The 14,982-nt window shown below is 34.0% G+C and overlaps 1 protein-coding gene across 1 annotated transcript in view; it reads left to right on the top strand.

The window, feature by feature from the left end:
* VPS13B (vacuolar protein sorting 13 homolog B) overlaps positions 1 to 14,982 on the top strand; it is a 996,174-nt gene that overhangs the window by 613,797 nt on the left and 367,395 nt on the right. Inside the window, exon 31 of the mRNA XM_043982862.1 lies at positions 14,149 to 14,352. Within this exon, the coding sequence (XP_043838797.1) occupies positions 14,149 to 14,352 (204 nt within the window). The remainder of the gene's footprint in view (positions 1 to 14,148; positions 14,353 to 14,982) is intronic.

Raw genomic sequence — 14,982 nt, 5'->3', positions numbered from 1 at the left:
TGTTGCCTACAAACACTTTCATGTCTCCTCCATCCTCAAAAAACTATCACCCAATGCATTCATGCCCACTAGCTATCATCCCCATAGTTTACCTTACTTTTATGGCTTAATTACTGGACAAGGTCATCTATAGGGTAGTCCAAAAATCATGAAGGGGTTTCAATATTTAATAACTACTCTATTTTTTAAATGTATAGTACTATAGCATCATATATACTATATATAGAAAATAATTTACATTACATGTGAAAAATCAAATGTCCTAAATGGTGAAAAATAAAAAATAATTTTCAAAAGGTTATTTAAAACATCGTGACTTTTGACCCACCCTGTACAATCAATTTCTTGACTTCCTTTCTACTCACTCTCTTTTGAACTCTCTGCAGTCTAGTTCTGATCTCATCATTCAACTGAAACTGCTTTTTCCAAAGTTACCCATATCTTTATTGCTGTATCTAGCAGCCTTTATCTCCATCCTCATCCATCTGTACCTCTTTGAAGCTTTTGACATTGTTGATCACCTTCTTCTCCTTGAAACTGTCTTCGCCCTATTTCCTCCAGTGAGAGCATGTGCAAGTATAAAAGCCTCTGTTTGTCTTTGAAAGTCCTTCACCACCTGACCTCTTCTTACCTTTCCAGCCTTCTGAAATCACTCTTCTCTCCACGTATTCTACATCTCAACAACTGGCCTCCTTGCAGTTTCTCATACAAGGTGTTCTACCTCCCAACTCCAGGCATTTTCCCTGGCTGGAACTCTCTTTTCATCTCTGTTTCCAAGCTTTCCTCCAAGGCTCAACTAAACTCCTACCTACTGCAAGAAGCCTTTTGAACTCCTTGAGGGCACTGATTATGTTTGTAACCCCGGTGATTACAAACTTAGTTTGGTGCTTCACACTTAGAAGGTACATAAATGCTTAATTTGACTTGATTGATTGACATCACTTCCTTATCACCTGAGAGCAAAGCAACCAGCAGGAGCTCCAGAAGTTCTGGTGCTTGGCTGCTGTTTCATCATGGGTAGCTCAGGTAAGGGAGCTTCATTCAGCTGAATCATAAATTTATTGTCCTAAATGTCAATCTTTGTTGGATATCCTTCTCCTATTAAAGCTGAGTAAACCTCCTTTTTACTAGGCATTGAATCACATTTGAATGTCTAATTTTACTTCAATATCAGACTTCAACCACCAGGGGACTGGTCTGAATCAAGCCCAGCCCAGAATAAAACAGTTCGATGCTACACATTATGGGGACAGAGGAATACATATTTATTATTTTATTCAAGAAATCTTTTTGAACACTTGCTGTGTTCAGGATCATAAAACAGTAAATTTAGAGCCTGAAGGAAACTTAAAGGTCATCTATTCCAAGCCCTTTCATTTGACAGACAAGATGGGATAAATAGATGGGACTTTGGTGACAGCAAGTTATTTGGGATCAATGAAAGTGATTCAATTTTATTTTATTTTATTTTATTTGGTCGGGACAATATGGGTTAAATAACTTGCCCGAGGTCACATGGCCAGTAAGTGTCAAGTGTCTGAGGTCAGATTTGAACTCAGGTCCTCCTGAATTTAGGGCTGGTTGCTTTATCAGTGTGATACAATTTAAATATGATCTAATTCACCTCCTCTTCAATTCTGAAGCCAGCTAAATTGCACATCTGTAGTATCTGTCTAAGATATGTGTACAGTGAGCTGACCATACAAATACAATTCAAAATCTAGGCAATATATATTTTTCACCCACCTTGGTTTTTTTCTGTGTAGATCATTAGGCTAACAATCTCCTTGAATGATGATCAGCTTCATTGAAAAGGCTTCATAGTTTTATGGAGCTCAGTGTAATTAGCATAGTATGTCTTGAAATGTGAAGACCCTCACCACTGATGAGGAATCTCTCTGATTCTCTCCATACTGTGCTTAGTAACACTAGTAAAAACAATTGAGCCTATGCTTCCCCGTTCTCTACATTACAACTCAGCAGAGCACAAACCAAAGTTATTTATCTGATTTTATCTTACATAGAATTCGTATAATATTAACATATACATGAAACATATGCATGGAAAACATCTTATTTGAAAAGAGCCTTAGAGATTAAAAACAAGCTTACATAGATGCTTTAAAAAAAAATCAAATAGCCATTGTAAGATCTTGTATTCTCTGAACCTCTCAGATGAGTCATTATGAAACTCTGGTCTTTGATAAAAAAAAAATTCTTTGCACACACTTACTAGTTGTTTTTTGGGATTTTGTTGTTGTTGTTGTTTAACAATTCCTGGTGTTTTCACCCAAGTCCTCTTAATGTACACATAATTTTTTTTCATAGCAGTGAGAAACATATATAGATAGTTTCTGATGTTTTATCGTTCCCCTCTTTTTTTTCCATTAAAGTGCTACTAACCATGATATTTAAATTCCTGCTCTCTTAGAAATATCCTCTAATTAGATATCTGAGTGCTTTGAAAATTGTTATCTCTGTCACAGATTTCTTCTCTAAGTATTTAGTCAAGGTCAGCCACTTTTCTCAATCCTGACTTCATCTTCTTAAGTGTCATTACCAGTCTTAAAATAATTCAGATACTAAAATGGTACAGTCCTAAGGTGCTGATTTTACTATTATCTCCATTAAGAAAAGGTCATTATGTAAATACCCATATATCTGTTCCATTTCATTTGATGTTCCATTTGTTGTCCTGTTTTCTTCTCTAAATGCTATAATGATATTTTTCCATACCTTGTCTACTCTCTGCAGACTCATTTTCTCAGCAGCTTCTTTTTGACTTATTTATGACCTAAAACTACTTACAGCCTCATCCTCTATATTTTGTATTTCAGCTTTTCAGCTGATGTAGTTTTTTTGGCCTCTTTGATGTAGGAACTATTTTCCATCAATTAAGCTTCTCTATAGAGGTGGTTAATCAATGTCTTCACTGTTATCCATTTCCCAGTTACTGTTACGACATCTTTTAAAAACAGGTTCAGTTGGAGGTTCTCTAATCTCATGCACTGTCTTCTCATCTTAACCTTTCTTCCAATTTGATGTTGTCTAGAACCTTTGCCTTAACCAGGTGACAGTATTGACAGAACACTGATAGTTATTCTGAAAAAAGCTTTTGTCAGTAACCAGATACAGTCACCATCAAAATATAAGCCATTTTAAAAAAAATGTTGCTGTTCAGTGCTCAACACATCCAGCAATTCTTGCTCTCTTCTTGAAAAAGAAACATTCATATTGTTACAGGCATAAGATTTCTGAGTAGCCTACAAACCTTTTGTCTACTTTATGTCTTATCTATGAACCACATTCAACTTTTTTTTTTGGTCTCATCTTTTTATTAAAGTAATCAAGTATCAAGGTGAATATTGACTTAAATTTAGAAGATCTTGTCATATTCTTTGTAAAAATTCTCATCTTCTCCATCTTTAGTAATAAATGTCAGTACAGAAACTGCAAATTATCTTCATGGTAGCCTCTTTACACACACACACACACACACACACATAAAATAAAGGACAAATTGAGATGACCAAATATTCCACAAAATAATATTACATTACCTCTGGGCATTCAGATAAAACACACTTTTAGAGAACTTGTTAGCTTTCCTTCCATTTAGCTACAGCTTACATGTATGTTTTCTGTTTTCACTTATAGTGAGTGATAAAGATAATATGAGTATGGTTCACTTTTTCCAGTAGTAGAACAATTCACTGGTTGTTGGACATAGTTCATACATTGAGTTCCAACAGTAAAATTGTGACTGGATAATCTAAAAACTATGTGGTTCTTAGAACCTTGAGACTACTACTATGCCTCTGTCACTCTAGAAGCAGTAGGAAGTAAAACAATATTTGGATCTACTTCTCTCTTTTTATTTGATTCATGAATGGCTTTGGCCAAACAATAACAATAGAAACAACCACAACAAATATTAACAGTTCTTGAATGGCAGATTCTGTTTCTTGCTGGGCCCAAACTTGAAACCTTTTTCCTGCTTTGTACCTGATAGAATTCTGCTCTACTAGTTTGGCTTTCAACACAGAGTCACCTCCTACCACAGGGAGATATGAGAGGTGGACTTTTGTTGGGGATAAGACATATTGTGTTAGGAATATCCAAGCATTTAAAAAAATATTGAAATAGCCCAAATTATTGCTGTGTAAAATTGTCATCCTGCACAACTTCTTTGTTGCTCCTAATACTGGTAGGTTAAAGAAGTGAATATAAAAAACCAGCATCAAATTTTCGAAAGACGGTCACATTAGTATAGAAAATATGGTCATATTGGATGGCAAAAGTTGAATAGAATGGAAACAGAATTAGAAGATAGAAAAGCTATGTGGACACAAAGAAAACATAGTTGTATGGAATCTAATTTTGATCTGGTCACAATTTACTACCCATTTCCAAATATAAAAACCTCAAATTCTGCAGTTTTATCTAAAATATATCAAGGAGAAATTAGCCATGCTATTGTCTTATGTTTAATTTTTGTGAATATAAGATTTAAATGCAATGTAGATATATTTATATATCTATTAATTCATGATATAGTTGTATTTGGGGAAAATAAATACATATCCTTTGAATTCTTCATCATAAAATTGTATTTGTATTTGATAGTGTGAAACTATTAGCCAGATTTCACTTGGATTTCAGTTTCTAAAAGGTATGAAATTACATCCTTGGAAAATAAATTCATAATTGGATATACTATATTTTGGCCTTTTGATCTTAAAAACACCTGTTTCCTCTGACTCTCTGGTACAGCAAAGTTTAAAGAAAGTTTTTTACATTAAATTTGTCATTTGGACTAAAAAGCATAGAGAAACCATTTAAAGTATTCTGTTTAAATTTCATAAATTTGTTAAAGAGTCTGTTTATTTAAACTGACTTCTCTGCATCATCAATCCTCTTTTGGATTATGCAGCATAGTACTAATGAGGCCAAGGTCATGGGTTCAGTACTGAAATGGGTTGGTTAAGTTTTTTCTCCTCTTTGGCCATTTAGTACACCCTTGACCCCAGACCCTTATCCCAAGCCAGCTGTCTTGCAGATGTCTGATAATGATCACAAAATGGAATTAGCAAGCAAATATAGGTAAACTCAGGCATATCTTTCAGCACTACTGGAAAAATAATTCAAAGTACACATACTACTAATGGCAGGTCAATAATGTCATCTTCATCTACAAAGGACAGTATGTTAAGCATAAAATATAACCACGGACGATTTTTTTAGGTTTATTTTTATATTATAAGTCACTTGTTAGGCTAATATAGTTAAATGAGACCATCATTCCTAGATAGTGAAAAAAGAGGAAAATAAAAATATGAAATATTATCACTGAAGGGACCTTTGAGATTTAGTGTACAACACAGTTTCTGCACATAGTAGGTACAGAAACTGTTGTACACTAAATCTCAAAGGGATAAGGACAGAACTTTGGGAACATCTGGAGTTAGAAGGGATAATATTGATGAAGACCAGCAGAGTAACCTGTGGAGTGGTTGGACAGATAGTAAAGGGTTTATGAAAACCTAGAAAGAAAAAAGTGTTCTGAAGAAGAACTGATCAACATTGTCAAGTGCTATAGGGAAGCTAAGGATGATCGGGATTGATAAAAGGCCATTCATTCAGTCTGACAATTTGATCATTGCTAACTTTGGAGAAGGAATGTTCAGTTGAATGATGAGGTTGAAACCTACATTACTGAGGGTTTAGAAGAGAGTGAAAGGAGAGGTTGAGATATCAATTGTAGACTGCTTTCTCAATGGATTTAGCTGAAAAGAGGGGGGAAAAGATATAGGGTGATAGCCAATAGAGATGGTTGGATCAAGTGAGGATTTTTTAAAGATAATGGAGACAAATATTTCCTGGAAGGAGTCAGTAGATAGGGAGAGAGTAAAGATAAGAGAGTGGGGTTAATAGACATTGATAGATATTAAATTTTAAGTCTTGTTTTCTGGATTGTTTAACATTTTGTAGATCTCATTTGAGCTATATAAATGAATAGAGTGAGTTCCTAAGTTATGCCTATTCAGCAGTGAGTAGTAAATGGTTCAGCATGAGCTGTTTCTTATATAAACATACAAATGGTCTGACCCAGACTAAATCAATTTAAAAAGAAAAACATTAAAGCTATGTTTCCTGTTACATACTTAAAGTCTTCTTTGGTTGCTTATATCATATTATTGACCAACTCTTGTAGACTTGAGTTGATCCTCCTACACCACCTGCTGAACAGTTCAAATGATTTGAGAGAGAAGTTTTCAGAAGGGCAAAGCAATTACAATTATAACTCCTACATTTCAACGAGTAAAGCAGCTTTTTGTGCTCTGGGTAAGGAAGTCACGGTCATCTTGGCTTACCCCCTTCCTGATCTGAATTGCTAGAAGGTTTTCAAAGGCCACAATACAGAGGAGGGAGCAAAGTTCACAAAGCTTGGAATAATGTGATTTTGAAACAAGAAAATTTAAGTCTTATTTCATGTTTAAAAATGCTTCCAGGACAAGGATTTATAATTATTATGAAAAATAATATATAAAAATTCATTCATGCAAGTTGCTTGTTTACACTTTTTTTTTGATGTACACATTTCTAATGTTAGATATTCCAGTCTTTAGTATGAACTGATACATTAGGTTTCTTCCCTAAAGACTAATTCCAAGAAAAATGTTCCATTAAAAGCCATTCATCAATGATTTTGCTATTTTACAATCATACCTTATGGCATTATCCTGTAGAAACTTTATGAATGAAATGAAAACACTTTTATCTTAAATAAAATATTTTTGTACATGAGGATTTTTAATTATAGTTTAGCACTCTTAGCATACTTTTAAACTATAACTTTTTTTGCCTGTAGCAAGTAACATTCAAAAAGTTGTGAAATGGTTCACTGCCTTTGGTAACATTAAAGAAAATACTTTGAATCTGATCATTATAGCCAAATGCCAGTGTATATATAATAAAAAATCCAAGTCTAATGCCATGACTATAATTGATGAATATTGAAGAAAATTTACTTATCCAAAAGATCCCTCCAGTAGTTCTCAATAAAAATGAAAGATATGGACCTTAAGTTACATTATGATTTTTGTGCATTCATGTTACCTTGGGGGGAAAAAAACTATTTGAAGCACCCTATGTTTGAATTTCTTTTCCTTTGAGAGATTTTAATGTAAAAAATATATATAACTTTAGATGAAAGCTTTTATGATATTCCAGTTTATTTCAAGAACTAGGAAGATTAAATTTTAATAAAATATACTATAAAAAGAGATGCACACAATATAAAAATATTTATTAGCATGTTATATTTAATTACATTATACTGATTAACATTAAAATTGTATAATTTCCTTTTCTGGAAAGTATGTATGTCTTCCCTAAAAACAAATTGAAAATTAGTGGTTAAGATTTGTTTTGGAAGGGCGAAAGGTATTTTTATGACCTAAGCAACTATTAAGAGTGACAATAATACTAATAACCTTTACATAGCGTTTTAAGGTTTGCAAAGTGCTCTATGTATATCATGTTATTTGACCACTTTGAGGTGGGTCCTACCTAATATTATCCCCATTTTGCAGATGAAGAAATTAAAGGACAAAAAGGTTGTGATTAAAATTCTTCACAATCTCTCCACCTTGTCTTTCCAGTTTGATTGCACATTACTCCCCATCATGCACTCTATGCTATTTATATGGCACCCTTTGTTGTTTCTCAGGCATGACATCCCATAATCTGCCTCCATTCCTTTGCACAGGCTGACCCCTTCCTGGATTCTCTCCCTTCCCACCTCTGGTTCCCTTTAAGATTCTCAGTTCTAGTGTCATCTCCTTCGGTGGACCTTTCCTGATTGCCTCCAATTGTTATCATCCCCCTCACACCCAAAAAAGCTTCATTTTTATTTTGTATAGATCTTGCGCGTTCAATTCCTGAATGTCAGACAAACAATATCTGTACAAACATAGAGGAACATATCCTGCTCACCTCAAGAAGGTGAGCTTTGTGAAGGCTGGACTAGAACACCATGTTGGTTCTTGACAGTCAGTACCTGGCACATAGAAAGTGCTTAATAACTTATTGATTGTTAGGGTGATTTGATTGCCACAATAATAAAGGTAAACTATGATCTTGGCTGGGTGGATAAAGGGCTCAGGACAGTTTGTTTTCTGTATTTTTAAAGTTCAGTCAGACACATGCTGAAATTCCTTTCTGCAATGATTGAATGTTAATGAGATTAATTTTAGTAGGCTTTGTTCACAATGGGAAAGGAAAATAAGTATATGCAAACTAAGAAATAATTGGGTAAGATAATGAGAGAGGGTTGGAAGCTGGCCTCAGAGTCAGGAAGATCTAGGTTTGTACCTCACCTCCAATATACACTTAACTTCTCAGTGCCCCCACACAACTCTAAAATTATACATTTCAGAGAAGTTGTAGATCCACATTACTTATGAGAGTTTCTTCTCATATTCTCAGGAATGAGAAAACTCCACAGTCCCAGTCTTGGTGATACCTCAACTTTCTATTCTAATGTTTGTACAAAGTTCCCTAGTGCCAATTTAATCTCTTGGTTTTTTAAACCTTGGAATGACATTCTACAGCATAGTTCCTTGTATCATGAAGGATCATTCACACCTGAATTTGTTTACATGAGTGCCCTGGATCTTTGTCATTCTGTTTGTCTCCAAACCTCCTTTTGCTCTTAGACAATTAGCCACAAGAGCCAACTTTTTTTTTTTAATATTCTATCCACATTCCTATGTAATCACCTAGCTAACCAGATATTTCCATATTTCATACAAAAAGGGGAAAGTAATAAAAATGTATAAATAAAAACGTATCACATATAATTGTATGTTATCCATATCCTCGAAAACAGAATAATTTTACTCAGTATTTCATTTGCAAGAGTTTTCACAAAAGACAATTCCTTTCTTTACATAGTTCCTTCTGTCTTGGAAGGCTTACATAAAATTCTAACAGTTTAGGAACAAAAGATATTTTAGAGCTTTTCTACCTGAATGATTAGATAAGACTCACAGTCTAAATTTTGTAAAATTACATATTGAAAGTACAATAATATATATATGAGGCATATATTTTGAATATTCCTTCTCACGTATTCCTGTAATATTCATGAGATACATCGTGAACAGGTGTTGGCAAAACTGAGACATAAGAGTATTTATACAATAGTGGTGATTACTGCAAGCCAAATTTAAAAAGACAAATCATCTCAGATTTACTTCATTTGCATTTTTTATAACAGTAGCTAGGTGATTCAGTGGATAGAGTTCTAGGCCTGGAGTCAGGAAGACCTGAGATCAAATCTGGGCTTTGACAATCACTAGCTGTGTGATCCTGGGCAAATCATTTAACCCTTTGCCTCAATTTCCTCATATATAGAATGAGCTGGAGAAGGTTATGGCAAGTCACTCCAATATCTTTCTTTGCCAAGAAAACTCTGTATGAAATCACAAAGAATCAGACATGAATAAACACAGAACAACAACAACAAGAAGAATAAATGAAAAGAGCAGAGAAAAATCCATATGTCCACTATGCTTGAATCTTAGGGAGGTTTTTAATAGCATTTCTCCTTATGCTTTTCTGAACTAGATGATAGTATTCTTGACTGGGTTAAGATTTAGTTGACTGACTAAACTCAGTGAGTGTTGATTGATTAATAGATTCATGTCTCCCTGAAATGAATTCTTAAGTAAAATATCATAGTTCCCAATTATTAACTGGGTTCTGTTAGAAATTTTAGAAATGATTTGAATACAACTATAACTAGCATGATACTGGGAGAGAGAGTGCCAATACATTTGATAATAAAATTGGAATCCAAAAAATTCTCTGTAAACTGATACTAATAAGATTCAATTTCATAAGCCCTGCTTTGGGGGTTAAAGAACCAATCAAATGCACAAATATAGGACAGGAAGGAGGGAAACATGTCTATAAAGCAGTTCATTTGAACAAGAACTACTAGAGGATTTTTAATAAACTAATAATTCAGTATGGGGACCAAAAGGGATAATTTAGAGAGATAAAATCTGTGATTCCATTGGGGTAAATAACTCCTAATGAGTAAACTCTCTTTGCCAGTGTAGCTTAGAACATACTTTAGAATTTATAGACTTAAGGAGATGTTTAAGGCACTGAGTGAATTGCCCAAGAAAACACAGCCAGTATGTGTCAGAGACACAGGGCTTGAACTCAGCCCTTTCTGACTCCATGGCCAGGTCTCTATACATTGTGGCACACTGCATCTCATGTGATCTTAAGCTACGATAAATAGAGTTTCCAGAAAGAGGATGACATTATTCCTTGTCTACTCTGTCCTCATCTGAATTATTGTATCTGTTTTCAGCTGCTACATTGTAAAAGTATCTATTGTTGCCATTAACAATAATATCAACAACAATAGCCCACATTTATAAAAACACTTTAAGGTTTTCAGTAAACTTTACCTGTGATTTCCTTGGACCCAGAAGGCACAGCTAATGTATGTATGTATGTATGTATGTGTGTGTGTGTGTGTGTGTGTGTATATATATATATATATATATATATATATATATATATATATATATATATATATATATATATATATATATACACACACACACATATATATATATGGCAATTGGGGTTAAATGACTTGCCTAGGGTCACACAGCTAGTAAGTGTTAAGTGTCTGGGGCAGGATTTGAACTCAGATCCTCCTGAATCCAGGGCCAGTGCTCTATGCACTGCGCCACCTAGCTGCCCCATCAGTCAACAAATATTAAGGGCCTACTATATACCTGGCAATTTGCTAAGTTCTGGGAATACAAAGACAAAAATGATAATGGTCTAAAATTAAAATAGGCTGCCCAAAAAGATAATGAGTTCTTTATCACCTAGAGGGTTTCCATCAGATGTAGCTAACCATGTCTCAGAGTATTATAATAGTGTCTTGTGTTTTCTGTAAAGTTTGCTTTATATGATGGTCTCTGTGTCATCACTCTTTCAAGGCTCTGAATGTCTGATAGATTCAAAGAGTTTTGTGATTTCTCCAACATTATATTCTCATTGGGGGTGGCAATGCCTAAAGTTTATATCCATCCTGTATGCTAGTTTATTTCCCACTAACATATTTAAAATGTTTGCATGAATTAATTTTAATTAAATATGCACATCACAAGTATTATATACATTTTTCAAATAAGTTTAAAATGAAATGTATAGGCACCAAACCTGTTATTTCACTTTATTAGGGATTCCTGGATAAATAAGTTCTTTCTACCAATGCAGGCAGGTTTTTTCTTTGCAGCTTACAGTCTTAGAATATTGGCTAGATCACTGACTTGTCCAATGTCACACAACCAGCAGATATCAAAGGTGAGACTTAAACCCAGATTTCCCAGGCTTCATGGGCAGCTTTCTATCCCATACACCAGACTGCCTTTTCATGTAATGCATAATTTAATTTAAAAAGCCAGTACATTGGAAAAGTAAGTGCCAAACTCAGCCCTTCGAAAGTTTGAAATTAGGAAATTAGTATGTTAAGATTATATGACCACTGCTTGAAATGTAGCCTGGTTTTGGATAGGAAGGAAGAATCTGTGGGAAATCATGTTTTCCACACTTGAATGATGCAAAGAATATGGCTCAATTTTAAGCCGAGACAAAACATGGGAAATTTCAAGCCCAAATGAAAAACTCTGAGGAAACTCAGTGCTTTTGTGGTTGTAATTTTGTGATTATGCACCCTCTCTATATGCCAAGGGAAATATAAAGTCTGATGTTAATGCTGGCCTAGGTTGGTTTGTTTGTCTTTTAATATAACTGTAATTATATTTCCAAACGTACTTTTTCCTCTTTCAGATGGATTTCCTAAATGTTTCAGTTCACCTTACAAATATATATTTATAGAATCTACTTAAAATGGAGAGAGTATTAGTATAAAATAAATAAATGTGACTTTTATAGGGTGGCTAATGTCCTGGGGGAATAAGATAGCTTGTCATGTGCCAGAATATTGGCTGATTGTCAACATTTATCTAAGCACACAAAGGTAAAAGCTTACTGATATATGAAAGACTCTTGAGTCTCAAGGCATAATGATAAAGAGAAGACCTCTATTTGTCAAGTTTCTCTAAACTTACATAAAACATTGTACACATAGTTACTTTTAGGTAAATAAATGGATTCTGTGCTAATATCATGGTTGCAATGAGTTTCCATGCTAAAGTAAATCAATTTCTTTATTAGTAAATATTCAGAAAGATATATATTTTTTTTAAAATATGTCATGGTGAGGAGCCTGAATTTCATAATGGCTGGCAGCGAGGACACTCACTCATATCCAAATGGCATTTCACCTAAAAGAAGCCCTAATTGTTTTGAGATTATTGTCCCAGGCCTGTTGGGTCATAGGCTAAGATTCCCCAAAACTGTGAGTAGGTTATAAATCCAACAATATCTGGTTTTGAAAGAACTGAAATGAACAAACATAGCCATATTTAACACTCTAAACGTAACAAACCCACGTTGCCTAATCTTTCTGGGCTTAAGTTTCCACTCTGTAAATATGGGGTTGGACTAGATTGATCTTTTAGGGGGCTTCCAGTTCTCATGTTCTTTGAGGCTAACACCTTAAAATTTCCTTCCTACTCGTAACATTCTGTGTTTCTAAATTTTGAATTTACTTTTTAAGCAATGGAACTTCATTCTTTTATGCTGTTGCATTTGTGATTGAAGATCTACAGCTGTATTTCTCATTCCGATCTTAAAATATAAAAAGATTGTACTCTATACTCACATGTAATTTTTAAGTGTCTTTTCCATCTTCTTTTTCTTTTCCACTAAGCCAAGAAATTGTTGATCCTTAGCTGGTTGTAAAAAATTCACCAGAAACATCTGTGCAACTGGATATTTTAGAATAGAGAGCACAAGTATTTAACATAGAAGCAAAACTATATCAACTTTTAAAGAATTCTTGTTAATGAGGTTCATATACCTATAGTTTTTTAATACAAAGATTTGCTAAACATTATATTCTAGAAACTTATGAACATTTATAATTACTATGGATCACTTTAAAAGATGATGACACAGATACATATTTTTCAGGTCTTTATACACAGATATATGCACACATATACACATGTACATGCATATATACATACATGTCATTGATAATGGAATAAGATTTGGTTGGCATATCTATTAAAGACTAGATTCTTTTTGAGACCAAGGTCTCTTCTATAAGGCCTCTTCTAGCTCTAAAATTCTATGATGTAATTGCCTGAAACTACTTCATAGTACATTCTTACTATGGAATAGAGACATGCAATTTTAGCTTTACTAAGTCATCAGTAATTTTGGAATGTGATCTCTTATTGAAAACACCAATAAATGAACAAACTAAATTATATACAAAGAATAAACTTGGAATTTAAAAAGGAACAATAATTTAAAGAAATATACTTCTGGGCATGAACTACTGTCTTCCCTTAGTCTCTCCTTTTTATTAATATCTCTAAATTAAATCTTGGCATTCAAAGATTTTTTGAGACAGCCCAGATTTTTCCAGCTTCATGTTACTTTGATTCTAGAATCGTTTGGCTTGTAAGTTCCCTTCAGTTATCTCTTTAACTGTTGTTGTTGTTAGTGGTGGTGGTGGTGGTGGTGGTAGTAGTAGTAGTAACAACATCAGTAATAAAATATAAATAGTAAGAACTGACATTTTCTTGCACTTTAAAATTTGTAGAATATTTTAATTGTCATCAAAGCTGGGTCTACTTCTTCAAAGATGTGGATGGATCTGCAAAAAATCCTCTCTAACCATACTGGTAAAACCAAACTGGTAAAAGTGTTAAGGACAGTAGTCTAGTAGCATTAGCTTTATATGTAAAAGGCATTATTTATTAGTGTGAAGTTAAACAAAATTTTCAGGCCCACCAAAATGCCTACTTAGCTCATAAAATTTCTTTTGATACTAATGTCATAAAATTGATTCCTTCAACTTGAGCACCAGGAAACAAAGAAAGTCATATTGTAGCAATGTTGGTATACAAAAACACAAATGGAATGGTGGCATGTTTGATTTTAGTTCACATGTGTTTTCCCTTTGCTTCACAGGAGAGCACTGAATTTAGGAATTCTTCGAGACCCTGGATCAGAAGTTGAAGACAGACAATACCAAATAGACTTACAGTCAATCAACATTGGTACTGCTCAGTGGGATCAGCTAAAACCAGAGAAGGAAAGTAGCAAAGGAGGGATACTGACAGAAAATGAAAGAAATTCTCAAAATCCAGCACTTGAGTGGAATATGGCAAGCAGGTAGGAAATGATTGAAAAATGTTCTGTGTTCTCTATGTCCTCATACTCTACTTCTCTGCCTTTTTCCCACCCCCAATCCCTACCCCCTCCCCAACCTGCAAGCAGTAAGAAATACAATCGTGAGCCTTTCAAACCCAAGTGTTTTGTAATTGGAGCCCATGTTTTTGCTTAGAGACCCGCTATTCCTATCAGTTACACTGTGATTATCACAAATTTAAAGTTGGGTCAGCATTTCTTTAATAACTTCTTTTTGATCAGCATACTTTTTTTTTTCCTGAAAGGTGTTCACTACAGGCTGAAAAGAAGCATTCAAATTTTGAGTTGAGCACAAAGAATTCAGCCATAGAATATTTTTTGTTTTATTATGTTACATTTTAATCTCTCATCTCTGCCTATAATAGGGGGGAAAAGACCAGTAAAAATTTTATGTGAAATTATGCTTAAGGTAAAGGAGGAAGAAATAATGATTTCTGGCCCTTGGCACTTTTTGCCCTATCCCTAAATGAAAGCAGCTACACTCTCAGAGAACACTTTTTAAGCTTAAATGTGTACTATAAGATGTATAGAAAGCAATTTCCACTTGAGATGTAGTAATGTTTAATAGAAAGAGAAAAATAATATGCATTAAGA

This window comes from Dromiciops gliroides, chromosome 1 (assembly GCF_019393635.1).
Source record: "Dromiciops gliroides isolate mDroGli1 chromosome 1, mDroGli1.pri, whole genome shotgun sequence".
NCBI lineage: Eukaryota > Metazoa > Chordata > Mammalia > Microbiotheria > Microbiotheriidae > Dromiciops > Dromiciops gliroides.
The sequence above is the reverse complement of the archived record's forward strand: the minus strand, read 5'-3'. Positions and strand labels throughout refer to the sequence as shown.